General features: G+C 27.3%; 1 protein-coding gene across 1 annotated transcript; it reads left to right on the forward strand.

Moving 5' to 3' along the window:
- The first annotated feature begins 15,317 nt into the window (after positions 1–15,317).
- On the forward strand, positions 15,318–19,553 carry LOC100211221 (eukaryotic initiation factor 4A-I). Its single transcript, XM_065788458.1, has 8 exons — positions 15,318–15,471; positions 16,003–16,196; positions 16,306–16,445; positions 16,524–16,799; positions 17,479–17,622; positions 18,437–18,664; positions 19,034–19,113; positions 19,204–19,553. The coding sequence occupies exons 1-8, from the start codon at positions 15,449–15,451 to the stop codon at positions 19,346–19,348; spliced, it is 1,230 nt and encodes a 409-aa protein (XP_065644530.1). The 5' UTR covers positions 15,318–15,448; the 3' UTR covers positions 19,349–19,553.
- The last annotated feature ends 2,593 nt before the right edge of the window (positions 19,554–22,146 follow it).

Genomic DNA, 22,146 nt, shown 5'->3' on the forward strand with positions numbered 1-22,146 from the left:
ACCAATTATTAATTGAATAACAACAGTTTATCAGTAAGACTTATTTATAACTGACAGTTTACATTTTTTTATAATTTATCTAATTTTAAATTTATATATATATATATATATATATATATATATATATATATATATATATATATACACATATTAAATGTAAAATAAGTAAAAAGACTTTACAATTAACTTAAATTGTTTAAATATTTTATTGATGATTAAATGATTACTTTAGATTTATATAAATTTATAAATTTGTTCAAAATGATGACTGGAAATCTCTATTTATTTAGATAAAATGATCAATGAAAGTATTTATGATTGGTGTTTGACATTAAAAGATACATCTTATGATGCAATATGTTGTAGATATTACATGGATTTTAATGTTAGGCTGTTTTGCTGCAAGAAAGCTTTAGCCAAAAAGTTTAATAGATTAATTGACACCATCAGAAAATTAAAGAAACAACGAAAAAATAAAAAATTAGCATTGTTGTTAGGTGAAGCCTTTTTTCCTCATTATACAGTGAATGCATCTGAAATTCCTAAAGAAACAATACTAATAAAGGAAAACAAAATGTTCAAAAAAGAAAATAGAATTTTAAAAAGGAGAATGGAATCTATGATGGATTTAAAAATAAATTATTATAAACATCTAAGAGATTTTGAAGATATGTCAAACAATCTAAAAATGCTTATTTCAAAAAACTCTCTAATCGAAGCTGAGTTGAACTTTATTAAAAAGCCTTATTTTGAAAAAGAAGAAAAGCTTAATGTTATTGAAAAGTTATTAAAGTCGAAAAAAAAATCATTTAATGTTAGAAATTTGAAGAAAAAAAGTAAAATATCGTGATACTCAGCTAAAAATAAAAAAGAATGAAATAAATTCGTTAAAAATAAAACAAAATATAAAATATCGCCATTAAAAAAAACAAAAACAGGTATTCCTTCAATACTTGAAAATTCCGATATTAACATTTCTGAATTAAAATATGAGAAAATAAAACTGCAAAAAAAAGTGAGTAATTTAAAAATTATTTTGCAAAATAAAACCAACTATATTAATGACTACAATATCAAAGATGTTATAAGTTTAGAGGAAGAAGTTGTTTCGTTATATAGTAAGACAAACATTTAAAAAAAGGAGAATTAAGAACTTCAAAAAATGGTTTCTTTGTTGGATAATAAGGAAGTAATAACATTTGAAGATGGCAGATAAAGCGATGACATTCGAGAAACTTCTTTCAATGAACAGTATGAATAGTGTTAATGAAGTCATAAAAATAGTATTTAACAAACTAGCTAAAAAGAACATACCTGACTGCCATCAGCCGCAGTAAAGTGTGGGTTAATTCAGGAAGATTTAATTTTAGGTTAATTTCAAGTTGCAGAAGCAATGCTTGAAAATAATTTGACAAATAAAAACTCTAATATAGGCAATTGTTTGCATGGTGATGGCACTCAGAGATACCATAAGCATTATCAAATCTTTCAAATTACTACAACTAGTGGGAAAACTTTATCTTTTGGTTTGTCAGAAGTGGTTGGAAAAGATGCAGCAACTGTCTTGCAAAACTTTACTAATATAGTAGTACTAATATAGTAGATGACATTTGTGACATTGTTAGCAACTCAGCCCCGGAAAAAGAAATTAATTTAGTTAAGTTAATAACATCGATTAAATCAACAATGTCTGATCTTTTTTCAATTAATCCTCTTTTTAACTCACAATTAAAAACATTAAGAGAAAACCTTTTGCCGATTGCAATTAACAACTGGGATTTGCTTTCTTCAAATGTCAAAGACAATATGAAGGACATGAGTAACTTTTTCTGTAAACTCCATTTGCTTGCTAATTTTGCATCTGAAACTGATAAGGTTTTGAATTCTTTTGAAAAAATTCTGCTTCAAAATGATTTTGAAACTGTTTTTGCTTTTAATGGTAAAGAATGTGGTGCTGTAAGATTAGTTCATACCACATGTACGTACCACATGTAAGCATTTCATTCAAGGGGTAGTGAAGAAGCTGGTGTTGCATCATGGTGTTGCGTCATGGTTTAATTCTTTTCTTTCCTCCTGTAATGATAAATCTTTTTTATTCCATTTATTGGAAACCGTTTTAATATTTTATATTGCAATATTGCAATTGCTGCTATAACAAAATTTCTTAATGCTTGGCTTAACCTTAATAATTTATTAAAAGCAATAAAGAAAGATATCACAAATTTTGTATTCATTGCTGAAGTTCGAGCATTAGGTATTATTGACAAACCAACTGATTTTGTATGTTTTTCTATATAACATTGTGTTAGAAAAGAAGATTCACTTAAAGTATCTTGGAAACGTGGGAAAGTAGTACAAATTGATCAATTAAACGCTAAACGAACCACATACCTTGTTAAGTATGAAAAATGGTCATTTTCTTTATTAATTGGTTTTGAAAAAGGTGATCTTATTCTTTGTAGCTAAGATAGTGAGGTAATTTTATTTAATAAAAATTTAGAATTATGTTGTAATATGTATTTATCTTATTTCTTTTATTATTATGTTCCAATAATTTGTTTTTACTACAGTACAGTGGTTTTTATCTTTATAAATGGTATGAATCATATCTGATATGTTTATATGTACTAATTTTGTTTTATTTAAAGATATTTTTATATTATATATCAACATTTTTATCTCTATGCTTAACTGCACATTATCATAAACATTAAAGATAAAATAAAAAAATTAAAATACCAAAAAAAAAAAGCTTATGTAAAATTACTTTTACATGAACTGCCTATCAAGTAAAGGAAAGAATCCAGAAATCGAGGGTTAACCTTAGGCAACATGACAGTTCACTGAGGGATGCAAAGTCCTATGGCTTACCTTCTTGTTGGTGCACTTCGTTAAATAAGTTAGACATTTTTGTCTAATTTATGAACGGAATAGCCAAGGCAAATTTTGCATAAAATTCTTTGATGACAATATATATATATATATATATATATATATATATATATATATATATATATATATATATATATATATATATATATATATATATATATGTTAGGGTGTGACATCCACTCCCTATATTCTAAAAAAGATCTGTTCATAACTTTGTTAAATTTCTTTAAAATTTTATTGGATTTAGGGGAGCACCAGACCTTTGGAACACTTACCAGGTCCCTAATATTATATATAAAAATTTTTTTTAAAGTATGTCATGTTGGTTATAAAAATTTTTAAAATAATAATAACATTATTAAAAAATAATTATTTTAGAGTTTTTTCTGCAGAAAAATGACCTTTTTTAACCTAAATATGAAAAATTGTATTATTTTGATAATTATTGCAAAAAAATCTTAAATTTATATAAAATGATTGTTATTATTTAAAATTTGTATATAATTTTGCTTCTTTTGAGACCCAGCATGACATACTTTTGAAAAACTTTTTTTATATAATATTAGGGACCCTGAAAGTGTTTAAGGGTCTTGTGCTTCCCTAAATCCAATAAAATTTTGAACAAATTTAACTAAGTTGCTGTATGAACAGATCTTTTTTAGAATATAGGGGGCGAATGTCACACCCTAATATATATATATATATATATATATATATATATATATATATATATATATATATATATATATATATATATATATATATATCTGTGCGTGTGTGTGAAAAGGGTAGTCAAATTTTTTAAAATTATAATAAAAACTTGGAGAAACATTCAAAGCTGCTCGCTAGCCTCTAATTTTTTTTAACAGTAGGTTACTCTTTTTTAAAAAACTTTTGCAACTTGAAATAGAAGATAATCCATATAAGTATTCTATTGAGTATATCTGTTAATTTAGGTACACAATCAGATAAATCAATTCAACGAGTTTTTAATTCATTGTTTTCAAAAAATTTCAAAAGAATTCACAACCCTAACCCTATTAAAAAAAACCGAAAACTTATATTATTATAGGTGCGGAAAAAGATTAAAAAAAAATTTTTAAAACCGAATGCTTTATATGTTATTAAAACACAAATTTTGCAATAAATTATTTCTGATATTATTATTTTATTTTACTAATATTCGGCAGTATGCGTGTGTAAAAAAACAAAACAATTTCAGGAAGTCGCGGGTCTCGAACCACAGACCTTTCATTTACTCTGTGTAGTTTAGGCAATTTAAAAATATTATAGCGTCTGTAAAATATTATGTTGACTACGACATATTGCCGTTAAATGATCAGGTCTGTGAAAAGACGAAAAAAGTTTAAACAATAAATTTTGTGGTATCATAAAATATAAATGTTCATAGCGAAAAAAACAAGACCGAAGATTTTTTCTTTTATTAAAAAAATCTTCTTAAAATCACAATCGCTTATCCGAATTTTAATAAGATTTTAAATAAATGCGTTTTTTAGGTAAAATGAATATTATAGTTTAACTATATGATCTGTTATGATAGCTTATGGCAATTTTTCTTAATCATAAGCTCTTTTTTGGTCGGAATTCTAGTATTTTTTGTGAAAATTGACAGAAATATTGTTTTTGACTTTTTCAAAAAATTTTAACTAAATTAATGTTAACGCCGATGAGAGGAATTGATCTAAAGACTCCAAAATAGTGTTCTTTAGAATCACTATTACTGGAAGTAAAAAAGTCTTGAAAATCATATAAAAAAAATCTAAAGCTCTTGTTTAGACATAATACGCTTATAAAACCATGCTAATTTCAAATAAAAGAATTGGAATAATTTGTAAACCGCCTTAACAATTAGAAAGTCCAAATAAGCTAAACGCGTATACAAGTTACAAAACCAATAATATACTTAGTTTAAAAATTATTCTTCTAAAAAATAAACTTAATTAAAATTAACTAAATTAATTGCAAAACTAATTATTGAATATTGTATTGTCATCAAGCAAGAGTATGTATGCAAGATTTGAAGAAAATGTATCATCAGGAAATGACTTTTTTTCTTTTTGAATCTATGATAATACTGAAATTAACAAATCGTTGACTTTATTTATCGACTTTTGATGATAATTTTTTTTTTGTGTAAAGATGACTTTTAGATTTATTTTTATTTTGTACGAATTTCGATGTTTTTATGCATGATTTATTAAGGTTCACTTTTTTCACTTGATAATTTATTAAAGGAAGTTCAAATAAAAGTTAATTTAAATTAACAATTATCCTCAAAGTTTGTTACGCTTAATCTATTATAAATTAAAACATTTAAAAGTTTTTATGCAAGAAAAAAAAATTATAAAAAAGTTTTTTTTGGTGCCAAAAATTTAACGAGATACTATGAATTGAAAATATTAAAACACATTAATATTAAAATACTTAATATTAATATGTATATCTTTGGAACTAAATAAGCTACAGAAGTGGTTGAAACCATTTTGAAAATGAAATATATTAAGGAATCCAATGCATTAAAAATAAAAATATATTTACATTCCCTATAAAAGTTGCCTTAATTCCCTAATTGCACAATATTTTTAGTCACGCGAGGCAATACACTAGGGGATTTATATAGACTTGCCAATAAATAAGCTATTGTTTTATCATTTGCTAAGGATGACTATAGCATGAGTTAAGGTTACTCCTTTTCCTGAAATATTATTCCTCCTACTAAATAGTCTTTACACTCATTGCTGATTCTTACCCAATAATATTATCTACAATTTGGTAGATGGCAATCTATTATCACACCATTGTTTAACAATGCATTTAAAATGTTGGATCGAATTTATCATTTGTGAGAAATAAATTCCACAGTTGTGGTCCCCTTCTAGATATTGAGAATTTGGATTGTCTCAAAGAAGTTTTTGGAATTACTAGTTCTGGATAGAATGTTTTATTTCATATTTGTGATCAATAAGTTTGAATATATGGATTATTTTTGAGAATCAATCATTTTTATTCAAATATTTTAGAATTTTTAAGGTTCTTATACCCCGATAGTTGCTTATGTTAACCAAAGACAACTTGCATGATTTTACAAGTGGTATAATAATAGGTAAAGACATTGATTTTAGAGTCTATCTATAATTGAGTAATTAAAGAAATGAATTAGATATTGCCAGTGCGTTACAATTTGCGTGTTTCAAATGATCAACTGAAATCCCAAATGAGTCTCGAGATTTTGTTTTATGTACTAAACGCAACACATAGAAAAGGAAAAGATTAAATTTGAAACAAAATAATTTCAAAATTCAATAAAACTTGTGGGTGAACTATTTTTTTTATACTCTAAAGTTTTTCACAGATTTTTATTGATCAATCGTTATAGTTAGGATGTCCACCCATTCGCCATGTCATATTGAATTATAAAGGCCAAATAAAAAATTTAAATTGAAAACTTTATTTTGTTACTGTGTACTTACTTTATACTTACTGTTATACATACTTTAAAGTTAAGTGTAACTTGGTTACTATTGATCAATCTAGTAACTAATTTACATTAGTTCCTTGAATCATTAATATTAGGTAATGTTAACATCAAACTAATTTTTAAAGCATCAATCAGCCAAAGAATAAGCAAAATTAGAGAGATTCACAATTCATTCATACTCTATGTTTGCATTAAGTGCAGATTAATGATAGAAGAAGTAAATTTCAGTCACGAAACTTACCAAATCAAATCATATAAACAATAAACACCCTAAACAAAAAAATATTAAAAAGATATTCATGACATTTGAATGAACTTTAAATGCTTTATAATAAAATAACATGCTCCTAAATTAATATTTGAGATAAATTAGTTGAGATAAAAAGTAGGACAAATGTTAAAAAAACCTCAACAAAATTTTATCCATTTTAGTAATTACTTATTTCCCATACTATTGTCTTTCCTATTTATGATCAGAAAATTTCATGAAAAATGCTCTGATCTATATATGTTTTCTTATTTTATTCACTTCCCCAAGACCGAAAGGGCCACTATAGCATAAAAGAGACTACATTTTTTTAAATTTCTGCTACAACCCTCTATCAACTCTGAAACAAAAACTTTGATAAACAAGATTGAGCGTGGTGCTACAAAGCAAGTGCTTTAGTCAACACTACTAATAATATTATTAACTCATATTACTATTAAGAGGTCGTCCACGAAATACATATGCTCATAAGGGGAGGGGTCTTCTAATAGCGAACAAAAGTGTATAGGGTGAAGGGGTGAAGAGAAGGGGGGGATGGGGAGGTTTCAATTTAAAATGTACTTTGTTTTTCTTATTTATCGCAATTAACCAGCTAACCAATAGAAATGTTAAAATTCTGACTAAAGATCCTGGTTTGTCAATATAAAAGGATGTATGGTTGTATGGTATAGGGGAGTTGAAGTTAGTGTTCTTTTATGCACGCACATGCCACTCCTTATATACTGGCCGTGAGTAAGGCAGACTTGTATTTCAAGCAACCCATTAGGGGTCATAAGGGTCTCAAAATCTTCAAAATTTTACCGCTAGGTATTGCTAAAACAAAAAGCTCCTTAAATTTTGCAAAAGAGCCCCACCCCCCTCAATCGGGAGGTATGGGTAGCATATCCCCAATACTGGGTTTTAGGCTTTGTTTTCAATATTACTGATCTCGCGCAAGACTCGTTTCTTTACGGACTTACTTAAGAGGGGTACCTAAAAAAAAAAATTTATTTTTTTCATTTTTAAGTTAGCTGTGGGATTTTAAAAAAAGAATGCTTTAAATAAATACTAGATAAAATAATTAAAAAAAAAACTGGTTAAAAAAAGCCATTTTCATAAAAGTTAAACAAATGAACAAAATAGTTTTGTTGCAATTTAAAACAAAACGCTTTTATTTTTTGGCAAGCACTTTTTTATGTACTAGCCAATGTTTTCGCGAGCGCGAAAAGACTTAAGCGCGAAACATTGACTTAAAAGCGAAGCTGGCTAAACAGAGAAGACTATATATATATATATATATATATCAGGCCTTGTTACAAGATTTCGCTGCGTAACGAAAACGCCTAACGCATTTCTAAGTAACTCAGCAAATATATTTTGTATTGTTAGGATTTTATACTAGCGTCTTTTCATGTACCGCAATGTAATTGTAATTGTAATTGTAATTAAAGTTATTTTATTAACACGTTAAAAATCATACAAACAGTTTTTTTTTTCTCACTATAACAAAAGTTACAAATAAAATCTAAGTTCCTATTTGAAAAATCATTTTTATTACTTTTTTCAAATGTGAACTAAATTTTATTTTGAAAAAAATATTTTTTTGATAAAACGTAAAATAATATTTGTTTATTTTCTTATAATTTTACAGTTAGTTTTTGGTTATTTTATTAACTGTTAATAAATTTTTTCTTATTTATTTTGATGAACTCTTTTTAATAATTATTATTTATCAATTACCGATAACTTATTTTCATAAATTAAACGAACGTCATTAAAACTTCATTGAATTAACAATAAACAAAACATCTTATTAATAAAACATTTACATCAAAATAAATCGTGCATTTTTTGAACTATTATGACAAAAATAATTTTTATATTTAAAAGGAATTTATATATTTAATTCCTTAAGATAAAACTTAAAACACTTTATTTTTTTTAACTAATTTTTAACAACAACAAAAAAATTATTAAACAAACTGTTTCTTTAACATAAAATCTATTAGTTTACAATTGCAGTTAAATGCTTTTATTTATGACTTTTCTTCTTCTGAATAAACATCACGTTAACAACATCAAAAGATAATTTAAATATTCTTAAAGATAAAAGTTTTTGCGTAGCGCAAAACTGCTGAACACATAAGCAAATCGCCTTTTCGCAGGCAAAATGCGAGCTGCGTAACGCTTCTTAACAAGGCCTTATATATATATATATATATATATATATATATATATATATATATATATATATATATATATATATATATATAAATATATATATATATATATATATATATATATATATATATATATATACACACACACATATATATATACATATATATATATACACATACATACATACATACATACATACATATATATCAGAATTGTTAGTCTTTGGCTTTGCCTTAAGGGTAAAAATTTCTGGCCTTGACCTTAACTGTAAATAATTAAAAAGGCATTTTACAATTAAGTAAACTAAGTGATTTTAATCAAATAACTTTTTTTTTTTCATTGCACAATATATAAACTGCAAAACTTGTTTAAAATTACACACTATATAAAATCTTTGTTTTACAATAACACCTGTGGGGGTGGGGGGGTGGGGGGAGGACTTGAAAGTACGCTTGGCAAAAGGGGGAGGTTGGGGGCGGTCAAATTTCTAAATTTTTAGGGTACGTACTTTATGGACAACCCCGAATATTATTAATCACATATTAAGTAAAAAAATGGCATATTAAGTAAACTAAGTGATTTTAATTAAATAACCTTATTTTTTACATTGTATAATATATAAACTAAAAAACTTGTTTAAAATTACATACTACATAAAATTTTTGTTTTACAATATCACCTTGAGTTATGATAGAAATCTCTAATAGAAATTCTGCACAATTCTAAATATTATACTTTTATATGTATTTTCTAATTGTTATGAATTTCATTTTTTATCTTAATTTCTAGCTTGAATTCTTTTTAAAAACAAGAACTGTTTTTATCCCTCATCTGTGGTTATGCATCTGTTATATGGGGCGATCAATGCTTGTTCTGCACAATCATTGATAACTTTTTGTTTACTTTTTCTTGCATATCAAGGAAAACCTTGTTAGTGTTCCACTCTGAATCCTTAAAAATTCAGACAGGAAAACTCTGAATCTTTACGGATTTAGAGTGGAAAACTCTGGAAAGACCATAATAATTTTTAATATATTTTTTCAGCATTCTTTTAACTTTTTTGTAAGGGTATTTTGTTAATGAAAATTTTTTTGTTTTTATTAAATCATTTTTTTATTAATTAACAACTTACATAATAAAACTATTACTTAATATGATTTTGTAATGATAATAATATATTAAAATTCAAAAAATTTTAAATTTTAATCACCATACATTCAATTATTTAAAAATTAAAAGTAAGAGTTAAAAATTTCAATAAAAACATCTCAAATATTTTATATAATTAGTAACTGCTAATACCAGCCAATTTAAAAAAAAATTGGGTGATATTTATATAATATAAAAAAACTTCTTTTGCAACTTTAAAGCAGTTGTTGCTAATGAAGTTGGTAAAAATTTATTATTAACATAAGTGATAAAAAGAAATGTGTTAAGCTTAAACGGATATATAAAAGTTAGACAAAATTAATTTATATACTAAATAATCTATATTCAGTTAAATTTTCTACCCTCGATTTGACACTTGATTAACTATTATTCCATTTGTAATTGTTATAATAATATTGCATAAATCATATTTTATATTATACCGATGGTCTAAAGCACACAAGACACTTGTCCATACTTAACAGTTTTAAGATAACAGGTTTTTAAGTTTGAGATCCTCAATTAACTAACTATTTAATTGAGGATCAATTAAAAAGTTAATTAATTGTTAATTTTTAATGTCATTAATTAAGGTAAAGCGGGGTAATAAGATCAGAGGGGCAATAAGATCTTTTTGAGCAGAGCTAATACTAAATTCCTTTAAGCTATTGTGTAAATAATAATTAACTAAGTTTTTCATGATATATATTTACTTACTACGTAAGCGAGTAGTTTAAATCATTTCTTGGACTAACAACTAATTTTTTACCATGATTAATTTGGTTTTCAATATCAACGTTTTTTACGGCAGTTATTAATTTTTTTCGAAGTTTATGAAAAACTTTTCCAATATCGGTGCTCCTCAGTTTTTAACTAAAAAGTCTATAACAAGTTGTTTGCTTTTATTTTGCTTGAAAGTAAAGTACTATCTAAGTTTAGTAAGTCTTTTTTTAAAGTTACACATTCTACTTAAGTAATATTTAGATATAAAAATAATAATTTAAATGTCATATTTATTTTAGTAAAAATCATTGAGTCATAGAGCCGTCCAATCAAGGTTTTGACATTTTAAACATATACCTTTAAAACTACCTTGCACACAATTTTTTTTTGTTATACTAGCATAGGTAAGACTTATTTGAGATACTTGTTACAAAAAATTTTATTTATTAGTTTACTTAGAGTATAAAACTTTTATTTTAAAACAAGTAGGTCTTAATGTCCTCCCTGACAAGTAAAAAATGGCAAAACTCTCTATTAAATTTAAATCAGCTATAAATTTCATACTATTTAGTTAAAAAATTATGACTAAAATTAAAAGCAACTTTTTAATGTAAAAATAAATTTTGTAAATGTATTGTTGAAAATAAAGGTTTTTTTTATTTTTAGAATTACCTGCTTTAAATTTTTGTATGTACGAACATACAAAAATTTAAAGCAGGGAGGAAGGAAATCCTACTCAAATAGCCAGGAAATGATAGATGCCTGCAGTTCTGTTTTGAATAAAGAAATGTCAATAAACCAGGCATCCAAACATTTTAGGTGTGACAGGAGAGCTCTTTCAAAAAGGGTAAACAGTGAACTATCAGTCGACTCTCATCCAGGACGAAAAACAGTTTTGACCTCACAGCAAGAAAAAGAGCTGTCAGAATGTCTTATTTTAATGGCTGATTAAGGATGGGGTTTTACTAGAGGTGAAGTAAAAGATCTGATACAAGATTTTCTTAAAACAAACAGTATTGATACACCATTTATAGATTCTCGACCAAGTAAAGACTGGTTGCATGCTTTCTTGCAAAGAAATCCCAAAATTACGCCAAGAAAAACTGAACATTTAAGCAATTCAAGAAACCATGCTGAAAATCCTGAGACCATCAAAATTTGGTTTGATCTAGTCGAAAAAACATTAAAAAATGCAGGAATTAAAAACCTTCCTAGTCAAATATTCAATTCTGATGAATCAAGGTTCGTCACTGACCCAAAGGAGCAAATTGTATTAGCAAAACGAGGTATTTCTCGAGTGTTGCAAAGCATTGGTGGATCAGGCCGGGAGCAAATTACTGTCAATTGTGCATGTTCTGCTAGTGGGTATATATTGCCACCATATATTATCTACAAAAGAAAAAATTTGTATATGGACTAGGTTAAAGGTGGCCCTGATGGAGCTGTTTATACTACTAGTAGTAAGGGCTGGATGGAGTGCCCTCATTTTTTAGAATGGTTTCAAAGCATATTTCTAATGTATACAAAGCATCTTGCAAACCGCCCACGTGTTCTTATATTTGATGATCATATTTCTCATATTAGCTCCCCACTTATTGATTTGGCAAAAAAAAATAATGTTATTCTCCTACGCATTCCTGCTCATCTCACCTATCTTTTTCAACCTTTAGACACATCGAATTTTTGACCTGTAAAAAGTAAATGGCAAAGTTTGCTTATAAAATATGCAAGAACACATAATGGACCAGTATCCAAGAAACATTTTCCAGGGCTATGACATACCCTTTTTCAGAGTTCCATTACTATGGAACAAGTCAAAAGTAGTTTTAAGGCAACAGGCATTTTTACTCTTAACAAACATGCTATTGACACACGTTTATTTAATCAGTATTTTTAGTCACCAGTAAAGAAACCTACATTCTCCACTAATCATCTCACAAAATCATGTTCAATGCCTAATCTTCAAAGCATTTGTGTTAACAATGCTCCCATTTCAACATCAATATCATCTGCTTCATCATTACCAGTTTCTACATCGACTTACTCTATCAAAGATTTTTTTCTTAAGCAATTACAGTCTAAATGTGCAGAAACCTTTCTTCATGGAAGATCTGCACGGGTTAAAAGGTTCGCTATGGTGAAAGTTTAACATCAGAAGCATGTTTAAACGAACAAGAGAAGCTTCAAAAAAATAAAACAAAAAAAAATTGAAGAAAAAAAATAATAATAATAAAAATGATAATGATGACAACAGCAATATTGTATGTCCTGAATATGGTGGCTGTGGAGATAAAGGTGATCAGTGGGTGTGCTGCGATGTTTGTGACATTTGGTATCATGTAAAATGTACTATGATAACTGAATTAGATGATGTTAAAGTCATGGAGTGGAAGTGTAGTAATTGTTCTAAGCTTATGTAAAAATATAATCTTAAAAATTATTATTTTTTAATTGACTCCTTTTTAAATATTTGTTTTCACACAGTTTGATGATATTTTTAAGTTCGTCGACAGGTTTTTAATCTTATTTAAGTATTCAAAAAATATGATCAAGTAAAGTATACAACCCCCTCATTTTAGGGAAGGTGAAATCTTACATGATTGTAACTTTTAAAAATAAGGTTATTTAATCAAATTAAAAAACCTGCTGATAAATTTAAATGTTTTATAAGATAGTAAAAAAAAAATTATTAGCTCAATGCCCACATTTTGGGTAATAGTGTCAAAATTTTGAGATATTTCAGTTCCCAGCCTCAAATTACCACAATATTACACATTAAGGATAGAAACTTAAGATTAATTAAAAATAAATTAAAAAAAGAAATGATTATGTAATTATTTTACAGAAAAGACAAGATATAGGATATTGGTCTCTATAAGTTTGCATATTTCGAAGATATATGAAATAAAAAATAATTAAGTTTATTTCATTCGTTTTTGACTCAAAAGTTAACCATAATGTTTCAAATAGTTTTTACTAAAGATTTTATAAAGTAACACTATGTTTTTGTTATTATTAAGAAAATAAAGTTACTAACGAGTCAGAATTTTTTGCTACTGGATCACTAATGATGAGCACATATCAAGTGGAAGGGGGGTCAAGACTTTGTAGTAATAGGGGGGGGGGGGGGGTAAGGCACGTTTTTTGGATTTGGTGGATCCTGACCACCTATAAAAGAGAGGGGGGGGGGTTTAATTTTCAGTTTTGCTGATTTTTAAGCAGGCAAGTCCATAATTTTTTTTGCTGATTTTAAATAGCCTCTTTAATTTACTCACGTAATTTAAACAAAGTGCTGTGTTAATATAAAAGTTTAAAAAAAAAAAAAAAAGCAAATGTCTAAGGGAGGGATTGCCTCCCCCTTACTATGGATCCACCCTTGGCATAGATCCGTGGTTAGTCACCACACACCACTAATTGGATTTGAAATTTATTTTATTTATATAAAGAATAGCTATAGACAATAGATTTAACTTGGTATAAATTATATCGTCTATAAAGGATTACTTCAATAGTCAAATTATAATGTATACCTGTATTACTTATAATTTTTTGATTGGCATATTTAATAATAACTTCTTGAATACTCATTTTTAGACCACATTTCTTATATGAATATAAATTAGAATTAGTTAAATTGTTCCAACAGTCAATTTTATTTTTTGAAAAATCTTTTTTTCTCCCCAAACAATTATATAGGCTCTTTTATATAGACCCAAAAGTTCACCTTTCGGAACTACAATAATTGGGGCTTTTGTTTTTGGGAAATATCGTACATTTGTGTTTACTTGAACAAAGTTTTAGCTTTATAGTATTTATTCCTAGTCGAAATTCTACTGTACCGCATTTTACCGTATATCATATGAAAGGTTTTGGAATAAGTGGAGATAGAAGTGATAAATAGGTGTGTTAAGACATATTTGACATTTTATATAATGTTGAAGGCACTTTAATTACAAAAAGGGACAATATTTAAGTTATCAAATTGCGTTAAGTCTTGGTAAAAATATATACATTAAATATACTTGGTCTTATTGCCCCCTTTTTTTATTTTTGGCGATTTTTTTTTATAACTTCTTACCAGTCTTGGCACTATACAAAACTTTTTTTTTTTCCGTATAAAATGCTATGCCTCGTATACAAATATGTTGTCTGTCACTAGGAAAAAAAATATTAGTGAACTTCACAATATTCATTTTTTACAATAGAAAAATCTGAAAGCATATGAAAAAAGTAGTCTTAATGCCCTCCTTTGCCCTATTCATTTTTACTAATATTTACGGCCAAAATTTTAAAAAGCAGCATTATTATGTATCTTTCCTGCTTTAAAGTATCATTACTTATACGGTAGAAATTAATACTAATACATTATCATTACTTATACAGTATTAAAAATACTATTAAATATAACTAACTACATTTAATAATATAATTAATTTTAAAAAATTAATGATAAAATTAATGTAATTTACATATAAGTTAACAAAAAAAAACTTACTTGCACAGACAAAACAAATAGTTGGTATAAAGAAAAACAAGAACAAATAATCTAATAAACTGTTTAAAGGAACTAAAAACATTTTCGCAATAATGTAAATTTGTATCAAATGCAACAACAGTGTATCAGAATTTACACTCGCCGCAGTAAGATATTGCTAATAAATGTTCCGCAGTTGTATTAACTGCCATTATGGATTTGTGCACCAAACCCAGTCTTCTAAAAGTCGAGATTCTTTTCTTTCGAGAAGTCCCATGCTAACATGTCCGAAGATTATTATCAAAGGTATAACCTCCTAGAAATTACAATACGCAAGTTTTATACTAATATCTCAATCTAGAGATGTTCTTAAGCCCAACTATTATTTATTATGACAGAGGTTTAGTTAGGAAGCAAGTTGTTCACGATTAGATATATAGAAGTTATACAACTTATAATTATAATATATATTATAGTTGATGATATATGCAGTGTGTATCACTCTCTTAAGGTATATTTAATAAGCTGTTCTCATAAATCATAAAATGTTTGTCAGAGTTAAATTTTTAAAGTCAATTTATACATGTTTAGGTTTAGATTATAGATGTTTTAGGTATATACATGTTTTTCTTGCTATATCTGAATATACTGAATAAAGGTTAATTAAAATATATGTATATACATGTGTGTACACATACAATAATATATATGTGTGTGTGTAAAGTATATATATGTATATAAATACATATATATATATATATATATATATATATATATATATATATATATATATATATATATATATATTTGCATAGTGTAATATAAATTGTTTTACAGCCAACCAGATTATGACGAGAGCAAGTTGCTCACAACTGAAGGAGATGGTACTATCATTAAGTCAACATGGACTGAAGTCATTGACAATTTTGACGATATGAACTTACAGGAAAACCTCCTCAGAGGTATTTTTGCCTATGGTTTTGAAAAACCTTCTGCCATTCAGCAGAGAGCAATTATGCCAGCTATTAAAGGTAACTAATTATATTTTTATGTGTTAATTTGTGTTACACTAACATATTGTTAAATATAATATAAAATGCTATTGTACATCAATTGCTATATTGACTCTAAAATTATTAGGTTATGATGTCATTGCACAAGCTCAATCTGGTACTGGTAAAACTGCCACTTTTTCTATTGCAATTTTACAAAAGTTGGATCTAAGCAATTTTAATGCCCAAGCTCTTGTTCTGGCTCCTACTCGTGAGTTAGCGCAGCAGGTATCTATTAATTGTGTCTCATTGAAATTTTTAAAAGAACAAGTTGAAAAATATTTTAAATTTTCAATTTGTTTGTAGATTCAAAAAGTAATCATGGCACTTGGTGATTATCAAAAAGTTAAGGTTCACGGTTGCATTGGTGGCACCGCTGTTCGCCAAGATTTAGATGTTTTAAATGCTGGTGTACATGTTGTTGTTGGTACTCCAGGTCGAGTATTTGACATGATTAGCAGAGGTGCTCTGAATACTGATAGCCTAAAAATGTTTATTCTAGATGAAGCTGATGAGATGTTATCTCGTGGTTTTAAAGATCAAATTTATGATGTTTTTAGGAGACTTCCTTCTTCTATTCAGGTAGAGTTAATATAAATATATTTTTATAAAAGTTTTTGAATTGAATGACTGTCTTTGAGTCAAAAATAGAGAGTATGAAAAAAATTTTATGTTAAAAATAAGTAGTAATAATGCAAATAGGGGTGATACTAATCGATGGAAAATGAATCTGTGGAAAGTTTTGTTAGTTTTTGTCATTTTTTATAAGCAACAACTATTTTTTCACTGTTTTTTATAACTGTAGGCCATGTCCTAATTTAGTTAAACAAAATAGTCCTGAAAAGGTGATCTTTATTTTTCTTGTAATTTATTAATTCTTGTTGTTTATGCAATTTTTAAAAACATAAATAACTTAAAAATATATGTTACAGTGGGTTTTCATACTTTTTATGTTCAATTAAATTATGACAGGTCATATATGCAGATAAGAAACTGGTGAAGAACAAAAAGTTCTCTTGATTGTAATGAGTTGTTTGGGCATTTTTTAAAAATTGCGGGTTAACGTTAAATTTAATGTCAAAACTTTTTGTTTGAATTTGTAAAATGTTATTATGGTGATATTCAAAAAAATCATAGGACAATAAAAAATATTAAAGTTACATCACAAAAACAAAAAGAGTGAAACGAACTAAAATAAAAAATCCAAACCAAAGCAAAAATAATATTTTAGACAACTTAATTTTCTTAAGATTCTTTTTAGGTTATTCTTTTATCAGCAACCATGCCTGATGATGTGTTAGAAGTTACAAAAAGATTTATGAGAGATCCTATCAATATATTGGTTAAAAAAGAGGAATTGACCCTTGAGGGTATCAAGCAATTTTTTATCAATGTTGAAAAAGAGGTACTTTTGTTTATCCTTAAGTTTTTGTGAACCTTGCACTAAATGGCTCTAAACCATGGTTCAATTATAAAGCTTATAAATCTGGTTTTGTTTACAAGACATTTATATTCTCTCTCTCTATATATATGTATGTATATATGTATGTATGTATATATATGTATGTATATATATATATATACATATATATATACATATATATATATATATATATATATATATATATATATATATATATATATATATACACATACATATATATATATATATATATATATATATATATATATATATATATATATATATATACATATATACATATATATACATATATATACATATATATACATATATATACATATATATACATATATATACATATATATACATATATATACATATATATACATATATATACATATATATACATATATATGTGTGGGTATGAGTGTATGACTTTTCAATAAAATTTGCTAATATACTTCTGGTTAGGTTTTGTGATCAGCTGAAATCTTTTTTATATATATATATATATCAACCCTTGGAATTAGGATCGGCATTCAGCAATGCCGAACTTAAAGTGTTTTATGGTAACCCCTTTGTATCAAATTTTTTTTGCTGATCTCATGCCAACCTCTAAACGGCTTGAGGTCAGCAATAAATTGCAGGCCTCATTTTTCCTAATTCTGAGGGTTGATATATATATGTATATCCCTAATAATTCGTAATTGTTTGTTGAAAAGTATCTGGATTTACGTCAACATGTTAAAAAGTAACTTTATCAAGTTTATATCTTAATTCAATTTATTGTATGTAGGAATGGAAATTGGAAACACTTACTGATTTGTATGATACAATGACCATTACGCAAGCTGTTATTTTCTTGAATACGCGAAGGAAAGTTGACTGGCTAAAAGAAAAATTAAATGAAAAGTTGTTTACTGTTTCATCTATGCATGGTGATATGGATCAGAGTGAACGTGACTTGATTATGAAAGAGTTTCGATCAGGATCTAGTCGTGTTTTAATTACCACAGATCTTTTGGTTTGTTTTTGTTCTTTGTTAATCACAAAATAAAGTACATAATGACAATTAGTTTGGTACATAAGCCACATTTTTATTTAGAAAACAGTGATTGATATATAGATACAGAGAGAACTTATAAAAGCATTGTGTGTGTGTGTGTGTGTGTGTGTGTGTGTGTGTGTGTGTGTGTGTGTGTGTGTGTGTGTGTGTGTGTGTGTGTGTGATTGCTATGGGATAACAATCTCACATTTTTTATTCTTAATATTAGTTAAAATAGAATATTGTTAAATTAAGTTATAAATCCAAAATGACAGTTAATATATAACCTTTTTCAAATTTTTCAAGTGTTTTTCACTACTAAATTTTTGATTACTTAAAATTTTTCAGGCACGAGGTATTGATGTTCAGCAAGTTTCGTTGGTTATCAATTATGACTTGCCAACCAACAGGGAAAATTATATTCACAGGTAAACTTGCTTAACATATTTAATAAATCTTGTTAGTATTGTTTTTTTTAGATATGTGCCTGTTAACAAATTAGTAACAATAATTTTTAGAATTGGTCGCGGTGGTCGTTTTGGTAGGAAAGGTGTCGCTATTAACTTTGTTAGTCAAGAAGATGTTCGTGTTTTAAAGGATATCGAAACTTTTTATAACACTAAAATTGAAGAAATGCCCATGAATGTTGCTGACCTAATTTAATTTTGACAACTGTCTGAATAATCTGTTAAAAAGCGTTGCTAGTGAAGTAAAACTATTTTGGTTATTTGGACAACAACGTCAAGGTTACAATTTGGCTGGTGATAAACTGGTTTTGTCTTACATAAATAAAACTTTTTTAAAAAATATCAGTGTCAAAGCACTATAAACCGGCTTCGTCGATATATAATATGTATATGAAAAATTATTTTGTGTTTTTGTTTTGCTTTGAATTTTTTATATATAAAATATCTGAGCGAGATAAAGGTTTAGTTAGAAATTATGCAGATTAGGCTTCTCTTATACTTTTTATTTTTTTTGTAAAGTGCTGCGAACAGTCTTTTGTAGGTACATAAAATTTTGAACAAATATAAATTCAGTCAAAAAAACTTTTGACGTAGTAATTGCATTATTTGTCTTAATACTAGATATAGTTTTACTAAGTTGATTTAAATGCAAACAACCTTGATCAGACCAAAAGTTCAACCTTGCGTTTTTTTTACTTGTAACTTACGTAGCTTATCACTGCGCAGCATTATTTTAGTATTTCTATTGTTTTTTACTTATAAACGGGGGAAAGTTGTTTGAGATTCTTATGCTTATATTATTCCGAAAGTCCTTTAATCCGTTCGAACGCTTCGTAAAATCAATTTATAGCTCTTTTCTTTAAATCAAAACATCCTTAACAAAATTCAATTTTTTATAAGTATATATATTCAAATATTGCTTGGTGGTTTTTTGAACGAAAGTACTGAATGTAACTAAAAAGTAGATGCAGAAGGTGTTTTAATACAAGTGAAACATTTAATTTTCAATGTTGTTTAAGTTATAAGGTTTTTAAATCTGTCAAAGAACTTGAAAGACCCAAGTCTATACACATGCAGATGATTTTGTTCTTTTAAAATTTGTTCTCTTTTAAGTTAAAATGTATAATAAATGTGATGTGGCTATTGTTGCAAAGGATGGGCGCTTGTATCTGCGCTTACTTTATTGACTATAATGCTAACACATTTTAAAAAATAAAAAAATCTACAATTTAATCTATTAGTTGATGATACAATATAATTGAGGTTTTTTTTTTTTTTCATTTTTATGAACTGTTTTACCAAAAAAACTATAATAAATTTTATATGTATACATATATATGTAAGTTAAGTTGGTGGTGGTAGTAGTAGAATGCCGCAACAGGTTTCCCTGTTAAACCTATAGTTATGGCAGTCTTGTCTAATTCATACTCAAATTTATGCCTAAATTAATATATAAAGTGTATTTCTATTAGGGTGTTTTTTGTTGTTAAGTAAATAAAAATAAATTGTTGTTATAAAAATCAAAAGCATCACATACATCAACCAAGAGTTTGGTTTTTTATATTTTATTTAAATGTCCATCATATTTAGGTATACAGTATCTAAATATGACATTAGGGTTTTTAATTTAATACCTGTAATCTATTGAAAATGTATAAAGGAGCTCTATGAAAAGATTGCGATGACACATTGTCATTTTCATCTTCTTTGAGCCCCTGTCTGTTTAACTTTTTATTTTATAAAGATCATCGTTAGTAATGGGCATAAAACTGCTGCGCTAATCAGTATATCAAAAAAAGATCAAATAAAATAAATACTAAAATAATTTTAAAAATTTCTATTTTTATTAGAAACTTTAATGAACTTAATGACTTTGCCATACATTTGAATCCTTCTTGATAACTATTCCATATATCACTATCAGACATTTTTTCACTTTTCCCTTTATACAAGAGGTTTGGAACAAAAATAATGTTTTTTGGATGGTCTTGAAGACCAAAAGCATAGCCAAATTTGTCAGGGTCGAACCATTTTTTGGTTAACTAGAGGTACCGGTTTTCCCATTTTTGTAATAAAACTAAGCAATGTTGTTAAGGTAGCCAGTAGAAATCAGCCACCATTCTCTCATCGGCGCGCCCGTGGTAGCGATGCTCAATAGTTGAAATCGTTTGGTGAAAACGTTCTCCATGCTCGTCTGTAATGTTTCTTTCAAAATGCTTAGAGAAAAAGTCCAAATGGCTATGCAAAAAGTGAACCTTTGGGGACATGTGCAAATTCATTTCTTTGAAGGCTGATAACAGTTCTAAGATAATGTCTTTATAGCCGTCCGACAGGTGCTTGTCTGAATAAATGAGTGCAAAGAAGAAATTCTTTGATAGAATACAAGTATTATATACTTAATTCCTAAAACTTTCAGATACTTAGCCAGAAAGTTTTCCACACAGTCTTTCAAAGTCTTCCATATTCTGAGCTCAATCGGAGACAAGGAATCAGTAAACAAAAGTTTTCGAGTATAATAACTTTGTCAGACTGAACAAGTGGCTCACAGCGAATATTGTGAACATCAAGGGTTGCATTGCCTTGTGCTGGCCACTCATTCCTGATGTAATGCTCATGTTTAGTGCGGCTATCCCACAAACATATGAAGCATGTATATTTTACGTAACCTCCTTGCATACCTGTCAGTAGACCTACAACTTTCAGATCCGAGCAAACTCTCCACTGAAATGTGTCATAACGAACAAGCTGCAAAATAAATTTTATAGTTTCATAAGATTCTTTTGCTGTAATTGAGTAAGCAATTGGGATGGTTGGATATGCGTTCTCATTATGCAAAAGGACCGCCTTTGCACTTCTTGTGCTGCCATCGATGAACAACCACCAGTCATTCTCCACTTGTGTATAGATACCCATTTTCATCAACAAACCAGGAATATCAAAACAAAATACAAAGTTATTGTCTCCACTTCTCTTAAAAAATGGCACGTAAGCTGC

The sequence above is a fragment of the Hydra vulgaris genome, chromosome 01 (genome assembly GCF_038396675.1).
Source record: "Hydra vulgaris chromosome 01, alternate assembly HydraT2T_AEP".
In the NCBI taxonomy this organism is placed as follows: Eukaryota; Metazoa; Cnidaria; class Hydrozoa; order Anthoathecata; family Hydridae; genus Hydra; species Hydra vulgaris.

What these genes read in the sequence shown, in the direction of transcription:
- LOC100211221 (XM_065788458.1), top strand. Translation starts at nt 15,449, where the DNA reads ATGTCCGAAGATTATTATCAAAG. An exon ending in CTCGTGAGTTAGCGCAGCAG is followed by an intron (nt 16,446 to 16,523) that starts GTATCTATTAAT and finishes ATTTGTTTGTAG; the next exon opens with ATTCAAAAAGTAATCATGGC. An exon ending in AGGGAAAATTATATTCACAG is followed by an intron (nt 19,114 to 19,203) that starts GTAAACTTGCTT and finishes AATAATTTTTAG; the next exon opens with AATTGGTCGCGGTGGTCGTT.